A 26,559-nucleotide genomic window follows, 5' to 3' on the forward strand; every position below is an offset into this window, starting at 1 on the left:
CCAAGAGAAATAAAGAGTTCACAGCAGCTTTATTTTTAATAGCTTCAACTTGGAAATAACCCAAATGTCCATCAACAGGTGAATGGATAAACAATGTGTGTGTCCAGCCAATGAAATGCCACTCAGGAATGAAAAGAAATGAACTATTGATACATGAATGGATCAATCTAAGATAAATATGCTGAGTGAACAAAGTCAAACAAAAAAGAGTTCATTTAGAAAGAGTTCCATTCATATAAAACACTAGAAAATGCAAACTGATCTCCAGTTTCTGTTATGAACTGAATTGGATCCCCCCAAAATTATCTGTTAAAATCCTATCCTTCAGTACCTCAGGATGTAACTGTTTTTGAAAATAGTGTTTTAAGGGGGTAATTAATTTAAAATGAGGTCATGAGGGTGAGCTCTAATCCAATCTAACTGGCGTCCTTTTAAGATGACATTTCTACTCAGATGGATACAGAGAGAAAACCATGTGAAGTCACATGGAAAAGATGTCCATCTACAAGCTGAGGAGAGATTACTCAAAGAAATCAATTTTGAGGACACCTTGATCTTGAACTTCTACCCTTCAGAATTGTGATAAAATGAATTTCTGTTGTTTAAGCCACCCAGTCTGTGGTATTTTATTATAGCAGCCCTAGCAAACTAATACAGTGACAGAAAACAGCAGTAGTTACATGAAGAATTGAGGGTTGGGGAGGGATGGGGTAAAGAGATTATATAATAAAAGGGAATAGGAAACAGTGGGGTAATGGATAGGTTCATTATCTTGATTGTGGTGATGGTTTCATAGATATAGACATACATCAAGACTTATCGAATTGTATACTTTAAATATGTACATTTTATTGTGTGTCATTTACATTCTCAGTAAAGCTATTAAAATTATTTCACTTAATTTTTATAGTGCTCTTCCGTATCTATGTTAGTTTTATGTTCCATATCTATGGAACAGTAGTATGTTCCACGTCTTAGTTTTAATTATGATGGTACACTTTTGTACTTTAATTAACAATGCCTTATTATATGTTCTTACTTTAATTTTAAAGTATTGGTATTTTATATTGCAGTCATCTTAAGCAATATAATTTTGTCTTTATGTGTCTTTGTCTAATGGTATTACAGGCATACCTCATTTTATTGTGCTTTCCTTTATTGCGCTTTACAGATATTGTATTTTTCACAAATCAAAAATTTGTGGCAGGGGGGCTTCCCTGGTGGTGCAGTGGTTGAGAGTCCGTCTGCCGATGCAGGTGGACACGGGTTCGTGCCCCGGTCCGGGAAGATCCCTTTTTAAAAAAAAAAAAATTGTGGCAGGGCTTCCCTGGTGGCACAGTAGTTAAGAATCCGCCTGCCAGTGCAGGGGACATGGGTTCGAGCCCTGGTCCGGGAAGATCCACATGCTGCAGGACAACTAAGCCCGCGAGCCACAACTACTGAGCCCGTGTGCCTAGAGCCTGTGCTCCACAACAAGAGAAGCCACCACAATGAGAAGCCCACGTACCGCAACAAAGAGTAGTCCCCGCTCTCCGCAACTGGAGAAAGCCGCGTACAGCAACAAAGAACAAAAGTAGCCAAAAATTTGTGGCAACCCAACAATGAACAAGTTTTTTGGCGTCATTTTTCCAACAATATTTGCTCACTTCATGTCTCTGTGACACATTTTCATAATTCTCACAATATTTCAAATATTTTTGAGGCATGACCCTCCAGCAAAAAGATTACAACTGACTGAAGGCTCAGATGACGGTTAGCAGTTTTTAGCAATAAAGTATTTTTAAAATAAGGTACGTACTTTTTTTGTTAGACATAATGCTATTGCACACTTGATAAACTACTGTGTAGTATAAACATAACTTTTATATACAGTGGGAAACCAAAAAATTCATGTGACTTGCTTTATGGCGATGGTCTGGAACTGAACCCACAATATCTCCGCGGTATGCTTATATATATAAAACCATGAGTACAACGTAAAGACTGCAATCTTTAAGAATTTTTTGTGATGATCTAGAACAGGGATTATGGACTTGGAATACAGGTCAACTGTCTATTTCCTCCTCTCACATTAATTTAAAAATCCATAATTTCCTTTTCTTGGGTGGTATGCACTGCCCCTCTGCTGCCATCCGAATTTTCAGATGTTCCCAGGTATGCTGGCCGATCTTCAGAATCCCCTGGGGAGACTCATAAAACACAGATTCCTTGGGCTTCCCTGGTGGCGCAGTGGTTGGGAGTCCACCTGCCGATGCAGGGGACACGGGTTCGTGCCCCGGTCCGGGAAGATCCCCCATGCCGCGGAGCGGCTGGGCCCGTGAGCCATGGCCGCTGAGCCTGCGCGTCTGGAGCCTGTGCTCCGCAACGGAAGAGGCCACAACAGTGAGAGGCCCGCGTACCGCAAAAAAAACCCCCAAAAAAAACCCAACAAAAAAACACAGATTCCTCTGCCCTATCCCTTGTTATTCTGATTCAAGAAAACTGGAGTGGGATTCAGAAAACTAACCTTTTTTATTATAGAACATTTCAAACATGTGCAAAGTGGAAGGAATAGTATAATGAGCACCCATATATACCTCACCTAATGTCAACAATAATTATCTCATGGCCCAATCTTTGATTCATTTATCCCCATCCTCTCCCTTCAATACCAGTGATCTGTAGTTTTCAGAAGTTATCTGGGTGATTGTGATCAACGTACACACAGACACATACACACACACATCATGAAAAGGATCAGTAGTATTCTAATTGTGCTTTTTTTTGGCTGCGTTGGGTCTTTGTTGCTGCCCGCGGGCTTTCTCTAGTTGCGGTGAGCGGGAGCTACTCTTCGTTGCGGTGCGCGGGCTTCTCATTTCGGTGGCTTCTCTTGTTGCGGAGCACGGGCTCTAGGTGCGTGGGCTTCAGTAGTTGCGGCACGTGGGCTCAGTAGTTGTGGTGCACAGGCTCGGTAGTTGTGGCTCGTGGGCTCTAGAGCACAGGCTCAGTAGTTGTGATACACAGGCTTAGTTGCTCCGTGGCATGTGGGATCTTCCCGGACCAGGGATTGAACCTGTGTCCCCTGCATTAGCAAATGGATTCTCAACTACTGCGCCACCAGGGAAGTCCCCTGTTTGTGCATATTAAAATGTAGTTAATCAATTTGCTACTGTTGAACATTTACATTATCTTCAATTCTTTGTTTATAAAGTAAAATATGATGTATAACCTGACACACAGTCTTGGCCAAATACTTATGCCACAACTACAGGTTCCATAATTATACATCTTCATTGTAAATATTTTTCTCATTGAGAGATTTATTGGAAATACATGAAAATATTAAATGAATATTTATTGAATTGCTAATCTGAATACCCAAAAGCAAATACATTCTTAGTCACTTGGGAAATACAAGATAATCTTAAATTCTATAAACCTACAAAGAGTTTACAATCCCACACTGGGGAACTAAAGTCAATTCCTTGTAAGGCAACTTTGTGAGTTTTCTCAGGGTGGGAATCGAGAGATGGTAGTGGAAAGAGGGGTAAAAGGCTGGAAATATGTGGGGTTTATTTGCAGAGATGGTGGACTCTCACTAGCTGTTTGTATAAGGGCCTTAGTCTACTGTGAGAATTTTAGTCTTTCAAGTTTGGGCATGGCAATGTGCTGACCTCACAAGGAAGTGACAGCTGCTAAGAGAAACTAAACTATAGTTTGATTCCACTTACTTAGTTCATCCCCTGAAGCCCAGGAGAGTTTCAAAATGAGGAGGTAGCCAACAGTGCCAACGTAGCAGCTGAAGGAGAATGCAGATTGGTGATGAAGAAAGTCATTGGCTGAAATAATATCAGAAAACCTTTATGGAAGTCCTTCAACATTTGGGATTCCCAAATTTTCAGGAAAAAAAATCTTTTCTGAACTTTCCAGGAAAAAAAAAATGTTCTGTGCAACTAAGGAAGTAACTCTTGTACATAAATTCTATTTGGCCCCAAATACCACTACCTATTTAATATTGAAAGAAGAATATGCTAGAATACATAGATTAAGTAACTGTAACAAGAACAACAACAAAAAATGGTTGGTTAGATAAGTTTATTTTTCTCTCACAAAATAGTCCAAACCTTCATTGCCTTGAAGCATTCAGGGGCCCTGTTTCCTTCATCTACTTGCTCTGTTCTCTTAGGGTGTTGTCTTTGTAATCAATGCTGGCTTTGTTTCAACCATGTTTTCAAATGAGCCCAAAGGAAGCAGGAAAGACTATTGAGGGCAGGAGCCTTCGTCTTTAAGGAGATGACCTGGAAGTTAAACTCATCAATTTTTTTAAAAATTTTTATTTTTTAAAATTAATTAATTAATTCATTTTTGGCTGCTTTGGGTCTTCGTTGCTGTGCGCGGGCTTTCTCTAGTTGCTGCGAGCGGGGGCTATTATTCATTGCTGCGGTGCACGGGCTTCTCATTGCGGGGGCTTCTCTTGTCGTGGAGCACGCGCTCTAGTCTAGGCACGCGGGCTTCAGTAGTTGTGGCACACAGGCTCAGTAGTTCTGGCTCACAGGCTATAGAGCACAGGCTCAGTAGTTGTGGCGCACGGGCTTAGTTGCTCCACGGCACATGGGATCTTCCCAGACCAGGGATCAAACCTGTGTCCCCTGCATTGGCAGGCAGATTCTTAATCACTGCACCACCAGGGAAGTCCCAAACTCATCAATTCTGCTCACATCTCATTGGCCTACAATAGTCACATGGTCACATTTAGTTCAAAGGTAGGCTGGGAAATGTGTGCATGGCCATCCAGCTAATATTCAGGAGAAAAGAAATGCAAAGTGGAGGACAGTTAGCAGTCTCCAGCACATAGGATCTGAAAGAAATAGGTCTTTCTTCATAAAATAGGCTTCTTGTAGGATTTAATGACTTTAATTTTTATAGAAAACAAACCAAAATGCTATGGGACAATGAAGCCCAGACATTTTAGGTTTTTCTTTTTTTTTTTGCGGTACGTGGGCCTCTCACTGTTGTGGCCTCTCCCGTTGCGGAGCACAGGCTCCGGACGCGCAGGTTCAGCGGCTATGGCTCACGGGTCCAGCTGCTCTGCGGCATGTGGGATCTTCCCGGACCGGGGCACGAACCCGTGTCTCCTGCATCGGCAGGGGTACTCTCAACCACTGCGCCACCAGGGAAGCCCCTAGGTTTTTCTACTTTTGTAAAGGATTTTATAAATTTAAAAAAGAAATTCCACTTACTGTCAACTTAGAAAAATAGTAAAACCATTAAGGATATTAAATTGGTGGTTATTTTAATGAATTATTGACATACGTTCTATGTCTACCTAGTAAAGAGAAACAATGGAGTGTTATATCTGTAATACTTATTAATTGCTGTATAACCAATTATTCCAAAATTTAGGAGCTTAACACAACAAACATTTGTTATCTCACATAGTTTCTGAGGTCAAGAATCTCAGAATCTCAGAATTAAGAATGTCAGACCTGGGGAATTCCCTGGTGGTCCAGTGGTTAGGATTCCATGTGTTCACTGGTGGGGCCTGGGTTCAATCCCCGGTCAGGGGGAAAAAAAAGAATCTCAGACTTTGGCTGGATGGTTCCAGCTCAGGGTTTCTCATGAGGTTGCAGTCGTCTGAAAGCTTGACTGGGTTGGAGGACTCACTTCAAAAGTGACTCACATGGCAGTTGACTGAGGCTCCAGTTCCCCACCAAGAGAACTTCTCTGTAAGTTTGTCCAGGACCCATAGCAACCAGCTTCCACCAGAGTCCCCCACAAGACAGGGAGTGTAAGAGAACACCAAAATGTCAAAAGGGTCTCTTATTACCTAATTTCAGCCATGATGTACCATCATTTTTGCTCTATTCTATTGATCAAGCAGACCAATCTTGCTATAAGGTGGAGGCAATTATACAGGAGTGTGAATACCAGGAGGCAGGGGTCATTGGGGGCCATCTTTGAGGCTGGCTACCATAACACCTAACTTGTTATTGGAAAAAAATCTGCAGAAAATCTACCATTTTTTAGAACAAAAATATTCCACCGGATACAATTATCTCCAAAGTGTGTCAGAGCAAACAAACAGACTTGAGGTATTTAACTGTGTACAAGAAAAACAGTCGACACATTTGCATAAGATGACTTTAATTCCGTTAGGTTCTAAGGAGCGTTGAATCCTTCAGGTTATATTTGATTAAAATGTCTGTTCTTCACTTTTGCTAATCAGAAATGGCTTCCTCAGAGGGAACATCGTCAATCAGATGTGGTTTCTTGAAAAGTTTCAGAGGTTAATGTCAACAAGTGAATTTGAAAGCAAGTGAATTTCTGTAAGTATTGGTCCAGTTTAAAGTCATAGGATCCTTTAACATTGCCTAAACAGTGAGCTATATTTGGGGATTTGGCATACAGAGGGTCTGTCTTGGATCAGGTCTCAAAATACCTAAAGGATTTCCTTAAACAGGCCCAGGGTCAGATACAACAGGTGTTTTACTTCTAATTTTGGAACCCAAAGCAGCCAGTTTAGAGTGAGGCTGTTCTGCACTCATTCAGTAAGAGTGAGGATAATAAGTAATTTTGCCAAGACCTCATGTGTAGAAAAGACTGGAAATGTGTTATTCTTCTAATACTTCTGATAACAAACCACATTTTTACAAGATAACAAAGAATTGCGATGAATTCTGATAAAGGCCTCTGTTTTCTTAGTATTTAATAATTCATTTTAAAAAATATCAAAAGTCAACTTTAGGGCCAGCCAGAATACTTTTTTTTTTTTAATTAATTATTTATTTTTGGCCGCCTTGGGTCTTCGTTGCTGCGCGGGCTTTCTCTAGTTACGGGGAGCAGGGGCTACTCTCCGTTGCCGTGCTCGGACTTCTCATTGCAGTGACTTCTCTTGTTGTGGAGCACGGGCTCTATGTGCGCAGGTTACAGTAGTTGTGGCACGTGGGCTCAGTAGTTGTGGCATGCAGGCTCAGTAGTTGTGGCATGCAGGCTCAGTAGTTGTGGTGCATGGGCTTAGTTGCTCTGTAGCATGTGGGATCTTCCCGGACCAGGGCTCGAACCCGTGTCCCCTGCATTGGCAGGTGTACTCTCAACCACTGTGCCACCAGGGAAGCCCCAACCAGAATACTTAAATGATCATATCCATTTGATTATACTATTATCAGTGAATTACATTTTTGCAATGGAAAATAGAGACATTGTAGTGTTAATGATGTCTTTGGTTTCCTTTTCAAAGTATTTCAAAGGAATTTGGGGGCTTTAGAAAATGGTGATGTTACATACGTTATTAAAAATATATGTATGTAAGCACATTTAAATAAGATTAAAATATGGATAAGGCTTAAAATGGAAAATATGCTTGAAACACTGTTAGCCACTCAAAATGAAATTATTGTGCATATAAAAAATGAGCAAAGCTTTTTGAATGACTTCTAAAAAAATTAGAGCAAATGTAATCATGAACATTTCAATTACAAAGTAAGGTTTGATAAATTTTCAAACGTGAAGCCCCTGTCAATATGTTTCTAATATATCCTCAAGATAATTAGCAGTGCAATCTTAGCATGCTAGACACAGTAGATTTCCCATAAATACATATTGAATATGAGATAAGCTTCAGAATTCTTATTGAAGGAATAGTAACATAAATATTAGGAAAGGCATAGCTTTCTTTTGGCATATCAGAAAGTCTGTTGCTTATTAATACTACAGAATCTACTCATTTTAAGAATTCAATATTTACGCTCTATAGTTTAGATATTACTTTACTTTCAATTCCTCTGTGGGTTTATAAGGCAAGCCATATTTAAAAAAAAAAAGAAAAGCCATGTTGTAGGTAGTAGCAATACTGCATAATTCTTTTTGAGTGGAATGAGAAGTATATGCAATGTATATATTTTTAAAGAAAGAAAAGCAACAGGTTTGACTTGAAACTAGATTTTTCTAAAAGTGATTCTGAAGTGTTTATTTCTCTACAAAATGTACAAAATTTAATAATGGGACAAGAAAATTCATTTAGGTTAGAATACTTTTTTTGTATTCTCTAATACAAAAAATTGGATATTGAATCTTTAAACCTTAAGAAATCAAATTTAGAAGTTCAAAGGAAAGTGAATATGGGAGTCATTGTTTGCACCAAGTACTAAAAACAAATTTCTAAAATAGAACTTTCGGTAATTTGCACTGGGCTCTCACCATCTGGCCTGCCTTGCCCCCATTCCAGAGCCTGTCTGACCACATGTCTAAACCTACAGAAACTCTCCAGTCCCCCCAGCCCCATCCTGGCGCACCATGGCCTCAAGGCTGGAGTAGATTTTATGGTTAACCATGTCTTTAAATGATTAGGACACCAGATGCTGTTGTACTTTAGTAAAAATAAAATTCTGGTGTCACAAAAACATGCTGGATAAATTCTAGGTTCTAAAGCATATATTGTCATTCAATTTCGTAGGGTGGGAAGTTGAACGGGAATCCTCCAGCAAGCACTGCTGGAACCCAGGACAAGTCCAGCACGTTATCAAGCAATTACGAGATGAATTTTTCAAGAAAAAATATCTAAGTTTTTCCGACCGGCGACCATCTCTTTGTGCCGCGGTGGGCAGCTACAGTGGCACGGTGAACCAAAATGTCTGTGGCAAAGGCATCATCTTGCTATAGTGCACGAGCTTGTACATCTAATCTCTAATAGGAATCAGCAGGCCACGGTTGATTTATGGACAGCCTGTGTCGCCCCGCACGGTGCCAGTTCCAGGAGCCTTCGCCAATTAGCTCTATTTTCTGTTTAAGCCGTTAAAGCCACCTCCATGGAAACGCCAGGAGAAGAGGCCGGGGAGGGGAGCAGACAGGTGCGCCCTCTGTTTGGAAATACACAAAGGGCCGACCCAGCAGCCTCAGTGTCCCTGGCGACTCCACGCACGCAGGGCACGCGCACTTCCCGCGGCCCCGCGGCGCAGTGGGCGGACGGCCGGGCGGGGCGGCGCGCGCAGGTTGCCGCGCGTCGGCCAGCTGAGACCCTCGGCCTGCTCGCGGACGCTGTGCCCGGAAAGCTCGAGGCCGGCTCCGGGCGGCTGCGGCGGCGCCCGCGCTATAGGGACTTGTAGTCCCCGTGCCTCCCGGGCGCCTCCCCCGGGTAGGCCGGCCGCGCGTCCCCGCCCGCCGCAAGCCGACTTCCTGCCGAGGGCCAAACTACACCTCCCGCCGTCCTCTCCGCTGTCTGGCCGAAAGCGAAAACAAAATCTGGGCTGCGAGCGTGCTGCCCTCCGCTGGGCGCCCCCGCCCGCTCCCCGCCCCTCCGGCGCCCTCCTGTGAGGTGGGGAGACGAAAGGCCGCGTCTTTCTCTTTCGGCTTCCTCGGCTGCTGGTGTTGGGGCCGCAGGCCTCGCTTCACCTGAGCCGGCTCCGCGCGCGCTCGGGTGCGGGGCTTTCCTCGCCTCAGCCGGGTCGGGACAAGGAAACTTGTGGGGGCGGCGACCCCCGGGCGCAGTTGCTGAGCCGGGCGGCGAGGCCGCCGGGAAGTGACTCCTCGCTCTTGGGTTTTCGTGAATTTCTCCCCCGTTGCCCCTGGGCGCGTGGGCCCTCGGGAGGTGGCCGCGTGCGCCTGGCCATGCATTAGGCAGGGCTCCCCTATGCGCGCTGACCGCTGCCTCGGGCCGCCGCCTGCAGCCGCCGCCGCGTGCCCAGCCCGAGCCCAAGCCGCCGCCCGCCCCAGGCCGGGGCGTCGAGGAGCCGGCGGCGCGGCCATGTGGGGCTAGCCCGTGCCGCGCCGGGCCTGCAGCGCGACCGGCAACATGGAGGCGGCCGTCGGCGCCCCAGACGGCGGCGACCAGGGCGGTGCGGCGCCCCGGGAGGACGCGACGCCCATGGACGCCTATCTGCGGAAACTGGGCTTGTATCGGAAACTGGTCGCCAAGGACGGGTCGTGCCTGTTCCGGGCCGTGGCGGAGCAGGTAATGGGGCGGGGACCGGGCGCGGGGAGGCTGCGGGGCCGGGTGGGAAGCGGCGGGCCCCGGGCCGCCTACCTCCCGGGCTGCGCGTGGTCCCGGCGTCCTCACAGCGGCCCATTGTCGCGCCGGAACCGGACGCTGCTCCGGGTCTGGAAGCTCTAAATCGAAACTTAAAGACCTGTAAATTATCTGGGTGTCGTCCCTCCTGGCGAAGAGGTAATGAGTTGAGGCCAGCCCGTGAGGCCTGCGGGGAGAGCCTTGTACCCTTGCTTGATGGCTGGCGACAGGGCGAAATGTTCTTTTCCCCTCCTCTTGGTTTTATAAGCACAGAGTTCCCACCAGTAAACCGAATGTTTCCTAGAGGAGGTGGTGCACCAGACTTAACTCGCGGAACATGATTTTTTTTCCTGTTGCTGGACTTCGGAACGGGGGGTAGCCAAGCCCGCCGATGTCAGCTTGAATCAGAAGGCGGAAAATGTACAGTTTGGGAAAGCCAGACTTTGGAAAAGGTAGAATGTTTGCAAAGAATTGTCTTTGAGCAGATTCCACTCTTTTTTTTAATGCTCTGCAAGGCAGTGTAGGTGTACTAAAAATAATTGACTTAAAAATAAAGTCTGTTTTGGAGTTGGTAGTAGGAAGGAAGGGTATATCTGGAGTTCTTTAGGCCCTTGGCCGAATTTTTCCTCCTTAATGGTCAAAATCACTTCCTAACACAGTTCTTGGGAAGATGTTTCTGATTTTTTTTCTTTTTTTTTGTAAGAGAGCTTATTCCTTGTTATATAATACTGTAGTTGGTAGGTATGCAGTCAGCAAAACCCATCCTGTATTGAAAAATAGCTGTTGAAATAGTTGGACAAAAGTTTCACATTACTGCCCTGGTGTGTATTTCCTACTGTTCACAGTTTGCTTTCCTTTGGCCTAAGGTCCACCCCTCCCGTCTCCTCCCCGCCTTTGGAGTTTTTCTGTTTCTCTTTCTCTCACCTTTTTTGAATGCTAAGTAGCTTTCACAATTTCTATTTGTGAGTAAATGTTTTACTTAACATCTATAGACCAGTCTATTCTTATTTTTTTCAATATCCAAAGGCCAGCCATTTATTTTCCAAAGGCCCTCGTTTTCACATTAGTAGCATAACATCATTTTTTTTTTTTAAACAAGAAATGGATTTAGCAAAGGTCCAAACCTTTGCATTTTGTTGCAGGCATTGTCATTCAAACATTCTTCTCAAAGCTTCCCAAATCGAGCTCTTTTTTAGTTCAATAGATGTCTTTTATTTTTAGAATTTTAGGATGTGCTAATGTTGCTTTGGGATATGTTCACACAAACACATCCCAGTCTTTACTATCAGAAGGTAAACAGTCTGTCCCATTCGTGAGTTTCCTGGATCTCCATCTGTCCTGCTTCCTCTGCCTCAGCCTCCCTGGACTCCTTAGCACCTCCAGAAGCAGAAGGAAGAGGTGGAAGTGAATTCAGTCCCTATTGATACATATTGTTAGCTCTAGCAAGAATTTGGTAAGGAAGGAGGGGGAAACAAATAGAAATAAGGGAAGTATGGTGCTTATTTGGAGTTGGATTACCTACATCCTAGTTTATGCTGAAGCAGAAAGGTGTGTCTGGTTTCAGTACTACATGCTGTAGATAATTGGCAAACTTGATTATACAGAATCTCTATTCTTAAGTAGAAAGGAACAAGAGCTAGCTGGTTACACTAAGAACTCATTGCTAACATCAGCTAACACATTTTTATTGTATCTTATTGTGATGGGATTTAAGTTAGGCATAAGGGGCTATCCCTTCCAATTAGGTGATTCTGACTTTTAGTATACTGAGCTTTTAGAAAGCTTAATACTGTGACTCTTGGGGGCAGCTCAGTTCTTCAGTAGACAAGGACCAAAGGTAATAGCCTTCATGGCCAAAGGCAGTGTGTGCGTTGCAGGGGGAGGCGGAGGACAGTAACAGACAGCAGCCTCAGGCTGCCCTTTAAAAATGTGTACAGAGGATTTACTTTTTTGCCAACGATTTCTCCAATAATATCAAAATAATTATAATTTCTAACAAGGAGTCACAGTAAGTAATCTAAGTGGCGGCCTTTGGCGGGGGGCCTGGAGAGGGAGAGACTTGAATTAGCAGGAGTCTTTCCCTCCAAATTACCTGATTTAGATAGGCTCTTCCCTTTTTACAGTTCTGGACGTGGGCCTACAGGAGGCCTGACCTGAATCAGCTCTGTGGCCCTAGAGCTAAAAATAGGGCTCTCTTAGAGGACTTGGAGAGGCAGTGCGTCTCGGCCTTTCTCAGTGTTTATCACCGTCTGCCCTGAGTAAAGATTGGAAAGCCTCCTATTTCTAGCTTATTTTCATGTATACAATGATTTGCAAAGATATTTGTCATACCATTTGAATTCTTTCTGAGTGTCCTTGAACTTGCACAGTATTACGCTTTTTAAACAGTTGTCATTTAACCTTGCTTCTCTTAACAGTGCTTGGCTTTGTAAAGCCCCGGCACCCCGCACTTGCTCAGAAGTTGCTGAGAGTTTTGCTTCTGAGTAACAGGTTCAGATTTCATGTGCTAATAAAATCTTTGTTAAAAGAGGAGAAAAAACAAGAGATATGCCTGTCATTGTTTTTGGTGGAAAATAAGCTTTATTCACTTATGTCTGCCACCTGTTGCTAGGTAAATGGCTTTAAGACTAGCTCCACTTTACTAATGGCAGGAAAGCCTGATCGGATGACACTGTGGTTTACTCAGACTAATACGTTGATTCATAATAGTGTCTAGCATAGCTTCTGTGAAGGAAGTGTTGCTAAATTGTCATTTGTTGAATTGGCAAAAACATTGTGTGGTGGTTATTTTTTCTACTACTCAAATCTACTACTATTTGGGTAGTCCTTCCAGTGCTGGAAGCTTAGAATATGTAAGGATGCTTTTTTGTAGTACCCAAGACAACAATATCGGCACACTCTGTTAAGCTGAAAAACCAGCTAGTATGCTGAAGACAAATTCATTGCTCACCTCAGCTAGTGCATCTTCAGTGTGTCTCAGTGTGCAGGGACCTGCTAGCTGTCTAAACAGTTGTGCCTTTGGTTCTGTGGGTATAAATGAGCGCTGGCTGTTGCTCACAGTGACCTGTAGAATGTGCAGCTGGAGCTTCCCTTTTCCTGAATTCTCTGCTCACCCTGAACATAAGGGAGAATCACTCAATTGGAACTATAACTCTTAAAGTTACTTTATAATAATAGAAATTCTCAAGGGGCCTTGAGAGTAGTTTGAGATGTGATTATTTTATATGTCAGCTTTTTTTCTCCTACCTTGACCTTGTAGAGTACCAGGAATACCTTCGTTTGAGACACCTAGTTATAGAGAAAAAAAAAAAAAATCTCTTTTTAGCATGGTAGTTAAGCCAAAGGGTTTCAAACCAAAGCTTTAGACTTTTAGTAAGAGACAAAATGTCAGTAAGTTATTCTTTTGTTGAACTAGTTGTTTAACAGAAGAAAACAGAGGCTACAAAGTGGGAGGATTTGGATCATCTTTGTAGTATGACTTATTTCAGGTGGTGCTTTAAGATTTTGGGCAAAAGAGCAAGTTTCAAGGCTGTTGGGATGACAGCACACAGGGGCACGTTTGCATCCTGTGTGTTGCTCCCTGGATGTTCTTTCAAGAATCATGTAAGCCTGACAGCTAAAGGATTTAAGAATGAGTGCCTTAAGTTTTCTGAAACCACGGTGGACTTAAATTTATACATAAGGCAAATAGTTCAAAATTACCGGGAAGAAGAAATTTCTCTCTTATGGGCATAAAGGCTCAAAGACGATTTTTGTTGAAGTTTCCTGTTTGTTCTCTTTTGCAGCAAGCATAGGATGAGGCTAAGCCCTGCATTGCAGGAATTCTGTTAGCCTTGCTTTGTGAAGAGCAAAGTTATAGTAGAGGGCTGGCCAGGAGAGGAAAGTGTCTGAAGTTTGCAAAGATTTCCCCAAAGGAGTAATTTCAGTGACTTAAAGGAGAAATGGCAATAAGCTCTTTATAGAGTGACATCTGGCTTAAGTACTGCTGTTTGTATGTGTCGTGTCATCTCTCTGGTTAGTGGAAGAGGTGGGAACGAATAAAGAGCTAGAAATGATAGAAAGGGAAAGGGAGACTGATGTCTCCTGGTTGTGAGGTTATGTTGGGTGTGAAAGAAGGCACTAGGTCGTAGCTTGAATCTTCTAACAAAGTGCTTGACAGTGTGCTGCTCTTTCCTTTGCAGGTGCTGCACTCTCAGTCTCGCCATGTTGAAGTCAGAATGGCCTGTATTCATTATCTTCGAGAGAACCGAGAGAAATTTGAAGCGGTAATTTGTAATTTTAAACATGTAATGGTGTGTTGACTTACATTTACATTTTAGCCTTTAGAATGGTCTGGTGGGAATTTCACGGGGGATCTTAATACAGGTTTTGAAAATAACCCTTATAAAAAAGAACTGCTGGGCTTCCCTGGTGACACAGTAGTTAAGAATCCGCCTGCCAAGGCAGGGGACACGGGTTCGAGCCCTGGTCTGGGAAGATCCCACATGCCGTGGAGCAACTAAGCCCGTGCACCACAACTACTGAAGCCCGCGTGCCTAGAGCCCGTGCTCCACAACAAGAAAAGCCACTGCGATGAGAAGCCCGCAAACCGCAACGAAGAGTAGCCCCCCCTCACTACAACTAGAGAAAGCCGGCATGCAGCAACGAAGACCCAATGCAGCCAAAAATAAATAAAATAAATAAAAAATTTTTTAAAAACTGCTTTTTGGAATTCAGTTACAGCTGTGATTTTTTTTTTTTAAGGCCATTTTGTGGTATTCATTTATTCAGACATTTAGAAAGCTTCTGTGACAGATGGGTCACTGAGCTGTGGAGGCTGGAAGGATGACTTAGGCAGAACCCTTGTGTATTAGAGTGAGATTTGTCTGATGTGATCAGGGAGTAAGGTCTTGTGGTTAACAGTTTTCCGTGATTGGCGACCCCATGTGAATTGTAAAAATTGCACACTTAGGGTATAAGAAATATGCTGAGCATAGCTAGCATTGAGCCTTTGATTTTATCAGGAGGCATTTATAAATTTTTAATTTTCAGGGTTCATCATTGTGAACTACTTATGAAAACATTGTAATTATGTAAATAATGATTAGTAGTTAATAGAATGTAGTATAGTTAATTAGTAGTTAACAGAATATCAACTTACTGTAATTTTCTCCGTAGTGTGTAGTAGGCTGTGAAATAATGCCACAGTGACCTATTTTCATTTTACATTGAAAGCCTTATAGGATTGACTAGTTATTGGTTTTATGACTAGAATTATCATCTGACAACTTTCAGTGGTATTTTTCCCCCGTTGACTGCCAGAAGAACATTGACACTTTGCACATAACTCAATTCCAAGACTTAATAGGTAAATAGTGTTTAGATGTGTTCTTGGGTTGGAGTTCCTATTTGCAAGCAAAATTTTATTACTGGTGACATTTTTCTGGGTGCCATGTTATAAGATGGACAGTAATATATTCCAGGAAGGAGAGGTACCTGCTTGATCAGGAGATTTGAAAACTTGTTTTATTAATAAAAAGCTGGTAGTGTGGAGGCTAGATAAGAGAGTATTGTAGCAGAGAGGAGGGCAGGGGAGTGGAGTGGTCCTTGAGTATTTGAAGAAATTACAGGTGAATTAGTTATTACTGTTATTGGCTGCTGTTGACAACAGTGGAAATTGCTAACATTGGTTGAGCGTTTACTGTCTGCCAGCAGGCGTTGTTTTAAGTGCTTTGCATATATTTATTTAGCTCTACCATCCGAGGTTGAAAGTTCCAAGGGGGGAAGTTTTGCTTTCCTTATAATGAATACTTCTAACAGTTTCTATTGGCCAGAATTGGAAAAGACTCTCATGGGAAGAAGGGTGTGCCTTTTTACTGACCATGGTTAGTTGGGGCCTAGATGAATACTTTCTGATTAGAAAGGAGAATCTCAGATTGGAGGCAGGCTTGTGTCAGAACACGGCTTAGGTCTTTTGCAACTTTAAATGGTTCTGTGGGGTTGTTTTATTTTTTTAAGTCTATAGATAATCAACTAATACAGAACAGTAGCCTCTGATTGGTGGGATATTTGAAATATGTGGCTATTTTATTACAAGTCTGTGTTGAACCTTAGGATACTTTTTGGAAATTTGACAGTATACGATCTATAAAGGAATTAATCTCCGTCTTAAAAAAAATCCATGGGGGGCTTCCCTAGTGGTGCAGTGGTTGAGAATCTGCCTGCCAATGCAGGGGACACGGGTTCGAGCCCTGGTCTGGGAAGATCCCACATGCAGCGGAGCAGCTGGGCCCGTGAGCCACAACTACTGAGCCTGCGCGTCTGGAGCCTGTGCTCTGCAACAAGAGAGGCTGCGATAGTGAGAGGCCCGTGCACAGCGATGAAGAGTGGTCCCCGCTCGCACAGAAACGAAGACCCAACACAGCCAAAAAAAAATATATATATATACATAAAAATAAAAAAAGATGGTGGGGGCTGAGGAATGGAAAAATAAAATGTGGTCCATTCACACAGTGGGATATTATTTAAAAAAAAAAATCCATGGGCATTTAAAAGATTTTTATAGACCGGGGAGTATATTTTAATGGTTTTAAGTGTATCACTTTGTTAAATTAACTGAGACTAATTTAAATAAAATTGAATTTGGTGTTTCAGATAAATGTCTTTTTAGATCTTTCAGTTAAATTAGTGGAATTGCTGTGAGAAAAGCAAAAAACATTATTATATAGCTTGAATAAACTCAATTTTTTTATATGTTAAAGTAACAATGAAGCAGGCCATATTAGAAAAATCTTGTTGATTCTTCAAAAGATCTTCAGCATTATTAGTTCTCGTCCTTGTTTTTAGTATAACTGACCTAAGAGAGAATGAATATTCATATCTATTAGTAAACTAATATTTCTTAGCTAGTGCATCTGTCTTTAATTATCTTCTAAGCATTGGCCATTACCAGGTTTGTCTTTAAGTGCTGCTTTTATCATGTAATTTCTCTGTTCACAGTGTCACCTGCTGGGACCTTGAACTGTCTTCTCCCTAAGTCTGATAGTCCTGCCTGGGCCCCAGGCCCTCTGTGAATAGGTGTGCAGTTGAGTTCCTCTCTCACTGCACTCACCCCACCGAGTGGCCCTGCTCCTGCTGGCCAGGTGGCTCCTGTCTTCCCAACACAGTGCTTGCTCTCCACCGCTTCCTCATGATGCTGTCCCTGTGCCCATCCGGATCCTGTCCAGGAAATGTTTCCGGGCAGCGTTTCCTTCTTTAAATTCTTTTGTATGTTTATGATGTTTTCTTAATGATGTATGTATTTTCATAATTAGATTTTATCTGTGCATTGTGTATATATAATATATATATTTTAGTATTACTGATGTATCCAAGGTTTGTGTAAAAATTCAGTAATTCACAATGAAGAGATTAACTTTTGCTTCAATGTATTTGTAATAGACTTTTTTCTCTTTTTGCAGTTTATAGAAGGGTCATTTGAAGAATATTTAAAGCGTTTGGAAAATCCACAGGTATGCAGTAATCTTCTGACGTATTTCTGTTTTTTAGATGTTAAATAATGTATTCAAAATTCATTACGAGAGATTAATATTACAGTGTATGGAGGGGTTTCCTTATAAACATTTACTATCTTAGGTGCACGTTTTATGCAGCATTTAATTGGAAGACAGTTGGAGCTGTGTACTGTGCACTGTTGCCTCACTAAAGACAGTCGTGCTCTCTTTATCTGTCATAATGGCATAAAAGACCTAAAATAACAGTGCTGATGATTTCCAGGGTGCAGTGTTGGTATGTGTATGGGGCTTGGTGGACAGGACAATATTTGATTGCTTCCTTAGGCAACTGAGAAGACAGTTTCTTTTATGGAGGTTCTATTCCCCATAAAATGGTCAGTGTGAGAAGCAGGAAGAGACCGTTGGGAGTAAAAGGACAGCACTTTCCCACCAGGTCCCATTGCCAGCACTTCCTCAGTCATTTTGAAGTTAAAAGGATTTTTCCTTTTTTTTTCTTCTGCTGTCAAAACTAATGTTCTTTGTGTAAAAATCCAAATGTTAATGGCATGCCATATAGAACGTTCCCTCATCCCCGGAGGTAATCGCTGTTAACTTGAAAATGACATTACCAAAGGAAAAAGCTAAGAGGAGTCAGATAGGGAGGAAAGGGAATAATAACATAGGAATAGGGTGTTTGATCAATGTTTGGTGTCTCCCTTCAATTCCCTAACTCTAATTTGAGTGCTTGTTGTGGGCCAAGAATGGCCAGGCACCCGGGAGGCAGAGGTAACTGGGATTTGGATGCTGTTCTCAGGAGTTTCCCTATAGTAGGGAACATCTCATACCAGTGAGAAGGTACATGTGTCGTAAGAAGTATAGGTATGATGCTGTAGGCATTCAGTTTTATTCCTGGCTGGGTAGGCAAAGCAGGAGTTTGAGAGTAAGAGGGCACTTGAACTCTGAAAAGCTTCTGGATAAGAAATGCCTAGGGTGAAGGGCATTTCCAGGTAGTGAAAATTGTGCACAAGACAGATAAAGAAAGCAGTTGGGTTTGTGTGGAGCACGGAGCACACGAAGGTGGGAGGTGGTGAGAAATGTCCGAGGGCAGGCTGCGGTGAGCTCACGGGAGAGCATCACTGCCAGCCTCGTTAGCTTGGAGCTGATACTTGAGGCCAGCATTTCTCAAAGCATCGCCTACAGGCCATTGCATCAGGAAAAATGCAGATCCCTGGCCTCTATTCCAGACCCAAATCAAAGTCTCTGCGCCTGGGGCCTGAGAATCTGGCATTGGGAAGTTTATCAAGTTTTTTGAGGCAGGAAGTGAGTTATGTTTTGTTCACTTCTTTGAAGTGAGAATAGTGCCTGGTGTTTTTGTTAGCTGGATGGATGGATGGATGAAAGAATCTTGTGTAAAGGTAGTTTGGAGGTGGGTGAGACCAGAGGCAGGAAGACTAGTTCCAGTGGTTTTGAAAAATTGTTTAATACACGGAGAAGTGGGCATACTATAGTAAGTGTAAAAAAAGGAAAATAAGTATGGTATTACTCCAGTTTTGGTGACAAATACCCTCTGAAGATCTTTTCTCTAAATCCACTCAAGACTACATTTTTATTTCCGTGATTTTGAAACTGAGTTTTGCCCACAAAAATGGACACAAATTCATTTTCCTGAAGTTTGTAGGTTTTTTTCTCTTAGTTTATAAGCCTCTTTGAAGGCAAGAATTATATATTTTGTTGCTTTTGGACTTCCCGTGGTTACCTGTCAATTTGGGGTGCCTGATTGATCAGTTTGTGTGTGTTGAGTGCATGTTAAAGCCGTATTGCATTATATGTAACAGGTAGGAAAGATTAAACACCAGAATGTTAACAGTTCTCTCTAGGTAGTAGTACTACTGGTGATTTTTGTTTCCTTTGTAGAATATGAAGGAAACAACAAAGACCGTTTATTAATTTTTAATCAGAAAAAAAAACCCCACGGTGTCATTTTATAGTCATCTTTGTGCAGCAGTTCAGGTTCTTGGGCTATGAGGGTCTGAGAAAGGATAGCAGAGACATAGTGGGAGTGGAGAGAAGGGGGCAGAGGGAGGAAATGAGGCAGTGTGAACTGAACTGAGACTGATGGGGGGGGGTCTGCAGGAGCGGGGAGGGCAGGTTGCTGCGATTTTGCACGTGGGACAGGTGTTTCCTTCCCAGGGTGCTGGCCAGCCAGATTTGTTACCCTTAGGGCACCCCTCCCCAATCCGGTCAAACCTCCTCCAGGTGTTTCGGGTACCAAACAGGACAGTCGTTTGTTCTTCATTATTAGCAATAAATATTTATGTCTTCCTTTGTTTCTCTTTCTCCCTGATATATGGAATGTATGAAATGAAAAGAGAAATACAGTTGATGGATAAACTCCATTGCTTCATCCAATTCTCAGAGAAAGCATCTTCCTCCTTTTACTTAAAAATACCAGTGGAACATTTTGAAAAATGCCTCCGACTTTTTGCAAGAATAGATTTTTGTCAGCTTTACGTAGGTGAAATTGACATACGGTAAATTTTTAAGCTTATAATTTGGTGAAAGTTGACAGATGCATACAGTTGTGACTGCCCACAGACATCGTATAGGACGTTTCCATCACCCCACAGAGTTTCTCATGCCCTCCTTCTGCACTTAATCCCCCCATCCCCATATCCACTGATGTATTAAGTTTTGCCTTTTCTAGACGAAAAAAAATGGAATGATATAGTTTATAGTCTTATATGGCTGGCTCCTTTCACTTAGCATAATGGAAACATTTTGAGATTCATCCGTGTTGTGTGTATCGGTAGTTCCTTTTTTTTTTCTTTTCTGCGGTACGCGGGCCTCTCACTGCTGTGGCCTCTCCCGTTGCGGAGCAGAGGCTCCGGACGCGCAGGCTCAGCGGCCGTGGCTCAAGGGCCCAGCCGCTCCGCCGCATGTGGGATCTTCCTGGACCGGGGCCTGAACCTGTGTCCCCTGCATCGGCAGGTGGACTCTCAACCACTGCGCCACCAGGGAAGCCCCGGTAGTTCCTTTTTATTGCTGAGTGGTCATTCTCTGTATGGATGTACTGCAGTGTGTTTAGCAGTTTACCAGTTGATGGATATTTGAGTTCTTTCCAGTTTGTGGCTGTTATGATTAAAGCTGCTAAGAATATTTGCTTGCAAGTCTTTCTGTGGGCATGTTTTCTTTTCTCTTGGATTAATACTACTGGGAGTGGAAATGCTGGATCATATGGTAAATTTATGTTTAACTTAATGAGAAATTGCCAATCTGTTTTCCAAAGTGGCTATGCCATTTTGCTTTCTCATTAGCAATATATGAGAATTCCAATTGCTCTACATCTTCCTCAACACTCAGTATGCTCAGCCTTTTAAATTGTAGCTGTGTTGGTGGTTGTATAGTAGTATCTCATTGTGATCTTAACTTGCATTTCTCTAGTAATGTTGAGAATCTTTTCATGTGTTTATTTGCCATCCATATATCTTTGTTGGTGAAATGTCTATTAATAGATTTTGTCTTTTTTTTTATTACGTTGTTTTTATTGAATTATAAGAGTACTTTATATTGAGTATAAATTCTGTACTGGATATATATTCTTTAGTATTTTCTTCCAGTTTGTATCTTGTCTTTTAGTGTTCTTAATAGTGTCTTTTGAGGAACAAAAGTTTGCTTTGATGACTATTTAAGAACATTTAAATTAGTTTTTTTGATACAATGTAGTTCTTGAGTTAAAGTAGATTTTGTAGACACGATGTGCTCTTACCCACAATGAGGAAGTAGATTAAACATCATACAGAGTGCTGAGTAAATAAAATTATGGCCTTAAGGTGGAAGATACTGATAGAACATAGATTTTTTTTTAATAATTAAAAATTGACCCTGGTTAGAGAAGACAAGAAGATACAATAGACAAGAAGATAATTCATATATCACATATGATAGATATGTGTACTTAACCAGACTACAACAGAATTTATTCTGAAGATTAAGTATTTATAAAATGATACATTATTTGAGAGGTGGTATTTTGTTGACACTAGTAGAATAGTTTTCCATTTTCTAAAGTGGATATATGGATTCTGCATGAACTGGATATAGCTTGTGTTTGTGATCTAAGCAGACTGGTTTCAGGGAAGGATTTCCTCTATACCAGAGGGTATCTTTTGTAGCAGTTTATGAGAAGCTGGGATTGTTGGGCAGAGGCCTATTTTAAGAAGTCTATTTTAATATATGGCACCCATTTCATTTTGAAAAACAGAGCCAACTTTTGCGAACTATTAAAGTGCAGAGTCTTTGGGGGAAAGATGATTCTTTTCTGAGAGATCAAACCATCCTCTTAAAATCTCTCCGTATCTCAAATTTGTTTTCTTTGAAGGAGAAAGTAGCAGCATTCATTTACCATAGCTCATTATTTTTAGTAACTCTTGGTATTAAGTCTTCACTAATTTCACAAGTAGTTTAGGAATACATTCTCATGGTGAAAGATTTAATACAGAATGAAGAGTGAAAATCTTTACATTTCCCTCATCTTGAACTTCCTGTCTCCGCTGTCAACTTAGGATATATCCTTCCAGACCTCTTTCTATGAATATATGTATTTTTTGTTTTGCACAATAGGATTATTTCACCAACTTACTTTTTACACATAATAGTCTGAGTGATCTTTCCAAGTCAGTTCATCATTCTTTTTGATGATTGCATGATGTTTCCATACATAGTTTGGATGAACCGTAAAATTATTTAATTATTCCTTATCTATTAGTGGAATCTTGGGGCTATCTTTAAAAATTTTTTTTAAACTATTACAAATAGCTATAGTGGACATCCTTGTGGACGTATGAAATACTTTTCATCCTTGTGGATGTATGAAATACTACACTTTTGTGGACGTATGAAATATTTCTTTAGGATAGATTTTTTTTTTTTTCTTTTTGGCTGTGCTGTACAGCATGCAGGATCTTAGTTCCCTGGCCAGGGATCGAACCTGTGCCCCCTGCAGTGGAAGCACAGAGTCTTAACCACTGGACCGCCAGGGAACTCCCTAGGATAGATTTATACAAGTTGAATTGCTGGGTCAAAGAGCATATGGATATTTAAATTTTTGATCTATACTGGCCCTTTCCTTCTGAAAAGCTTAAGGACTTAAAAGACTCCTTTAGTACTAGAACTTCTACCACATGTTAAAGTGATTGCTGGGGCACTGCTTTCTTTGTACCTTCAATCATCCTGAAGAGAAAGGACCTGCTCTTTTTCATCCTTCCTGATTCTTGAGTTCTGCTTTGAGTCCACATACCGTTTTCTGGGCACGTATCATGTGCTAGGCTCTGTTCTGGGTGCTAGGTTGGAGGGCAGAGTCTTTGCCTTAACAAGTTCTCAACTTAGAGATACTACTCCGTCATCTTGCCACATCAATAGGAACTCTTATTCTAGCTCTGTTACTAAGGATTTTTGCGACAGAAACTTGGGCTGCTTTTTAGTATATGTTATTATAGCCTGTTTTATAGAAATGTTTTTATAGTATTCATAATACTAACAATATTAATGAGCTTTTCTAGCTAATTAGATATGTCATATAAAGATATGTATTAAGGTGTTGTAAAAAGTAGGAGACATTTATGTGCCAACTTTTTTTGTTCAATACAGGAATGGGTTGGACAAGTGGAAATAAGTGCCCTTTCTCTTATGTACAGGTGAGCACTGTAATAATGTAGGTAAACAAAAATAAAGTCAGTGGGAAATTAACATGTTCCATTGTAATCAAGTTGTTAAAATAGCAAAGCAGTTTTATGCCTTGGTTGTAAAAGCATCTTTTCTAATGTTCTGCTTTTTTAATTGCATCAGTTAGATTTTGACATTTAGGTATCAATGTATAGAGATTTTAATTTTCCAAATATTTTTGGAATGGAATGTAAAAATTTTTCCAGGCCTATAAACTATATCACTTATCATCAGCCTTCCAGAGAAATGATGTCCTACTCTGAAGGCTGGTAGCATTGAATGGCCACTAGAACAAAGGCAAAACACTATATTGTCAATTTTACAACTTTTGCCCATTAGCGGAGCAGGTGAATGCTCTATTTTTTCTTTTTGAAATGTCCTTATAAATATCATCTTCACAATTCCTCTGGTTTTGAGGTCTACTTTTAGAATTATATCTGAAGTTACATATATGCAAATTACATTTAAAATTTAATTTTTTTACGAGGATACTTTTATATAAGTATGTTACAGCTTAGTTATTCCATTACTATCTTTTGTTCACTGCTCTATTTCCAGTGCTTAGAATATTGCTTGGTGTATACTGGGCTCTTGAGTGAATGAATGAATGAGTGATTAAATCTCAATTCATGAAATATATTTCATCAGAAGTAATTTCTACATGTTATTTTCAGGAAAGATTTTATAATTTACCGGGAACCAAATGTTTCTCCTTCACAAGTAACTGAAAATAATTTTCCTGAAAAGGTAAGAATTTTTCTAAGTGTTTCTAAAGGATTTAAGTAAAAGAACCACTCAGTTGCCATCTTGACTGCCTAAGCTATAATTTTTAAGTGACTTTTTGAGTTTTTTTAAGTTCCTATTAATCATCCATGAGTTACATTATTTTGTATTTGTTTTTTCCCACAAATTACTATGTTGAACTCTATCATAACATTTTACTAGAGAAAAAAAATTGAGATATTAGTGTATGTGATTAATTAGACTATTACTGTTTTACATCAATATAAACATTAAATAGAAAAATAACTTGTGAAAATGGGTTCTGTGATTGCATCCACAAATACTTTGGTAATTGTGATGTATTTCCCATTGTAAAGATAATTTACTGGCTAAGGTGCTATTATTCAGTCACAAAGCAGAAGCAACTGAAAAATGATGTGAAGCCTAGAAAGGGGACAAAAACATGATTCATTATTAGAGAACTTTGTTTTGGTATCATCCAGGCCAAGTTGAAGTGTCTTGTCACCGTGCAAATGGTGGTAAGGGGGCAGGGAACTGAGTGAAATAGACTTTATAAGGACTTACAGGTTTCCAAGGTGCTTGGCTCTGGATCTGGCCTTTCCGGTATAATTTTTGGAATATGATGTAATCTAAGCAAAATCAGTGTGTATTTTTCTTAGCATAAGTGATTGACTTATGCCAATACACATAAGGTAATACACATAAGACTTACCTATACACATACAATACACACAAGTGATTGACTATTTAGAAGGTACTTAAAACTGTAAAGCAGAAAAAATTTACTTATGATTCTGCTTCTTAGAGGTAAGCATTATTAAAGTAAGGTTTTAGAATATTTTCTTACAGTCTTTTAACCCTCATCTTTAGGTAGTTGAAATCACGTTGTTTTCATATATTGTGTGTGATTTTTGTGATCCCATCAGCATTTCCCCAAGTCATTAGGAACTTTTGATTCATTGGCTGTGTAACATTTCAGCATATGGATGTACCATAGTTGACCACATTGGAGCTTTAGGTTACTTCTAAAATATTCACTTCCTACTAGGAAATTTATTTACTAGTAATTCAGAGATATTAGAGATGTAAGTTGCTATATAAATGTCATATATGAAGGGCTGAAAAGTGTATTTTATTTTTCCCTTTCAGGTATTACTGTGTTTTTCAAATGGCAATCATTATGATATTGTCTATCCCATAAAGTATAAAGAGAGCTCTGCTGTGTGTCAGTGTAAGTAATCACCCTTGTGCTTATATAGGAAATTTTCTTCCTAAGCATTATAGTCTTAGTGCAAACAAGTCAGGGCAAATGCACTGTTTTGTTGTAAAAATATATTTCTGAGATCCTTAGGTTACCAAAAATGTTAATACTATAATAAAAACTTATTTCAGTAGGGAAAAAAACGCACTAGTATAGATTAGAGTTTGGCTTGTAAATACAAAGTTATTTTTTCTTGCAGTAATTAATTTCAGTAATAATGATTTGTATGTGTTTTTAAAGCTGTTAGTGTATAGCTTGAAAATCTAAATGACAGAGGAAATCAAGTATTTGATCGTATTTGGCTCTAGACGTGGGTTTCTTGACCTTGGCACTCTTAATATTTTGGGCCGGATAATTCTTTGTTTTGGGGGTTGTTTTGTGCATTGTAGGATGTTTAGTAGTATCTACTCTGTAGATGCCAATAGCTCTCTCTCTCCCTTGTGACAACCAAAAATGTCTCCGGATTTTGCCAAGTATTTCCTGGGAGGATAAAATACCCCTTCCTTCCCCAGTTGAGCATTACTGCTGTGGTAGCTCCTTCCTGCCTTCTTAACTTTATCTCCTTTATCATCTATTATGACAAAGTGCACAAGACTCATACAAAGCCGTGGTGCTGGGCATGTGATGGGCATTTTTCCTCTGTTCTTTAGCTGGGGGTGACCAGTAAAGACATGTGTAATGTAAAATTTTAAATTGATCTATTTGAGATATGGGAGTCTAGCTGTCTGTATCCTGGGCTGTGTCCTCCACCTGTCCCAGCTAGTCAAAATCTGGACATTTCAGCTTTGGGAAGGACAGCTCATGGTGCCTACCTTTCCTGTACTTCTCAGAACCTGTGGTTTGGATGATATTGGGATGGATGCAAGGTGGTCTGTGAGAAAGGGGGTCTCTTGGGGACTTGTTTAGGGGGGTGGGCACCATTGTCGATGAATTCTTCGTGGACTTGTTTGGGTAAGGTTCAAAGTGAGAATCCTGAACTCCCATGTGTAGGTTTTGAATGTTTGGTAATATATATTTCTGTGTTTTCTGGAATTTGTTTTTTTTTCTTCTTTTTTTAAAGCAAAGAAGTTGTCTAAATATGCTTCAGTGGCTGCTGAGAATACATTTTACAATGGTTTCTCTTTAGTCCATTATGAAAAGTTATCTTCTTTCTAGCAATCTTAATGTTCCTTACGTTTTCCATCCAAGCCTCTTCAGGTTGGGCAGGTTGTGTGACATCTCTGGTTCTCAGTTTCTTCATGTGTACAGTTAGAATAAGAACATTTCACTGTGCTGGCATTAAATATGAAGGTGGTATGTAAAGGCTTAGCACAGTGTGTGGGATGTAGTCATTGCTCACTGTGCATGTTTAATTTTATCATACTTGGTTCAAAGTTGTGATA

The 26,559-nt window shown here is 40.9% G+C and overlaps 1 protein-coding gene across 4 annotated transcripts in view; it reads left to right on the plus strand.

Moving 5' to 3' along the window:
- The first annotated feature begins 8,981 nt into the window (after positions 1–8,981).
- OTUD4 (OTU deubiquitinase 4) overlaps positions 8,982–26,559 on the plus strand; it is a 42,351-nt gene continuing 24,773 nt past the window's right edge. The window contains exons 1-6 of one of the 4 annotated variants that reach the window (XM_089912409.1): positions 8,982–9,925; positions 14,161–14,271; positions 17,419–17,469; positions 23,098–23,144; positions 23,847–23,919; positions 25,066–25,147. In XM_089912409.1, coding sequence (XP_089768535.1) covers positions 9,767–9,925; positions 14,161–14,271; positions 17,419–17,469; positions 23,098–23,144; positions 23,847–23,919; positions 25,066–25,147 — 523 coding nt within the window. In that variant the 5' untranslated portion in view covers positions 8,982–9,766. Of the gene's footprint in view, positions 9,926–14,160; positions 14,272–17,418; positions 17,470–19,848; positions 19,983–23,097; positions 23,145–23,846; positions 23,920–25,065; positions 25,148–26,559 lie in introns of those variants that run through there. The other 3 variants (XM_089912408.1, XM_022599627.3, XM_089912410.1) reach the window with 3 other exon arrangements.

This window comes from Delphinapterus leucas, chromosome 5 (assembly GCF_059928025.1).
Source record: "Delphinapterus leucas isolate spDelLeu-1000000601 "Yukka" chromosome 5, BTC_Dleu_Yukka2, whole genome shotgun sequence".
NCBI lineage: Eukaryota > Metazoa > Chordata > Mammalia > Artiodactyla > Monodontidae > Delphinapterus > Delphinapterus leucas.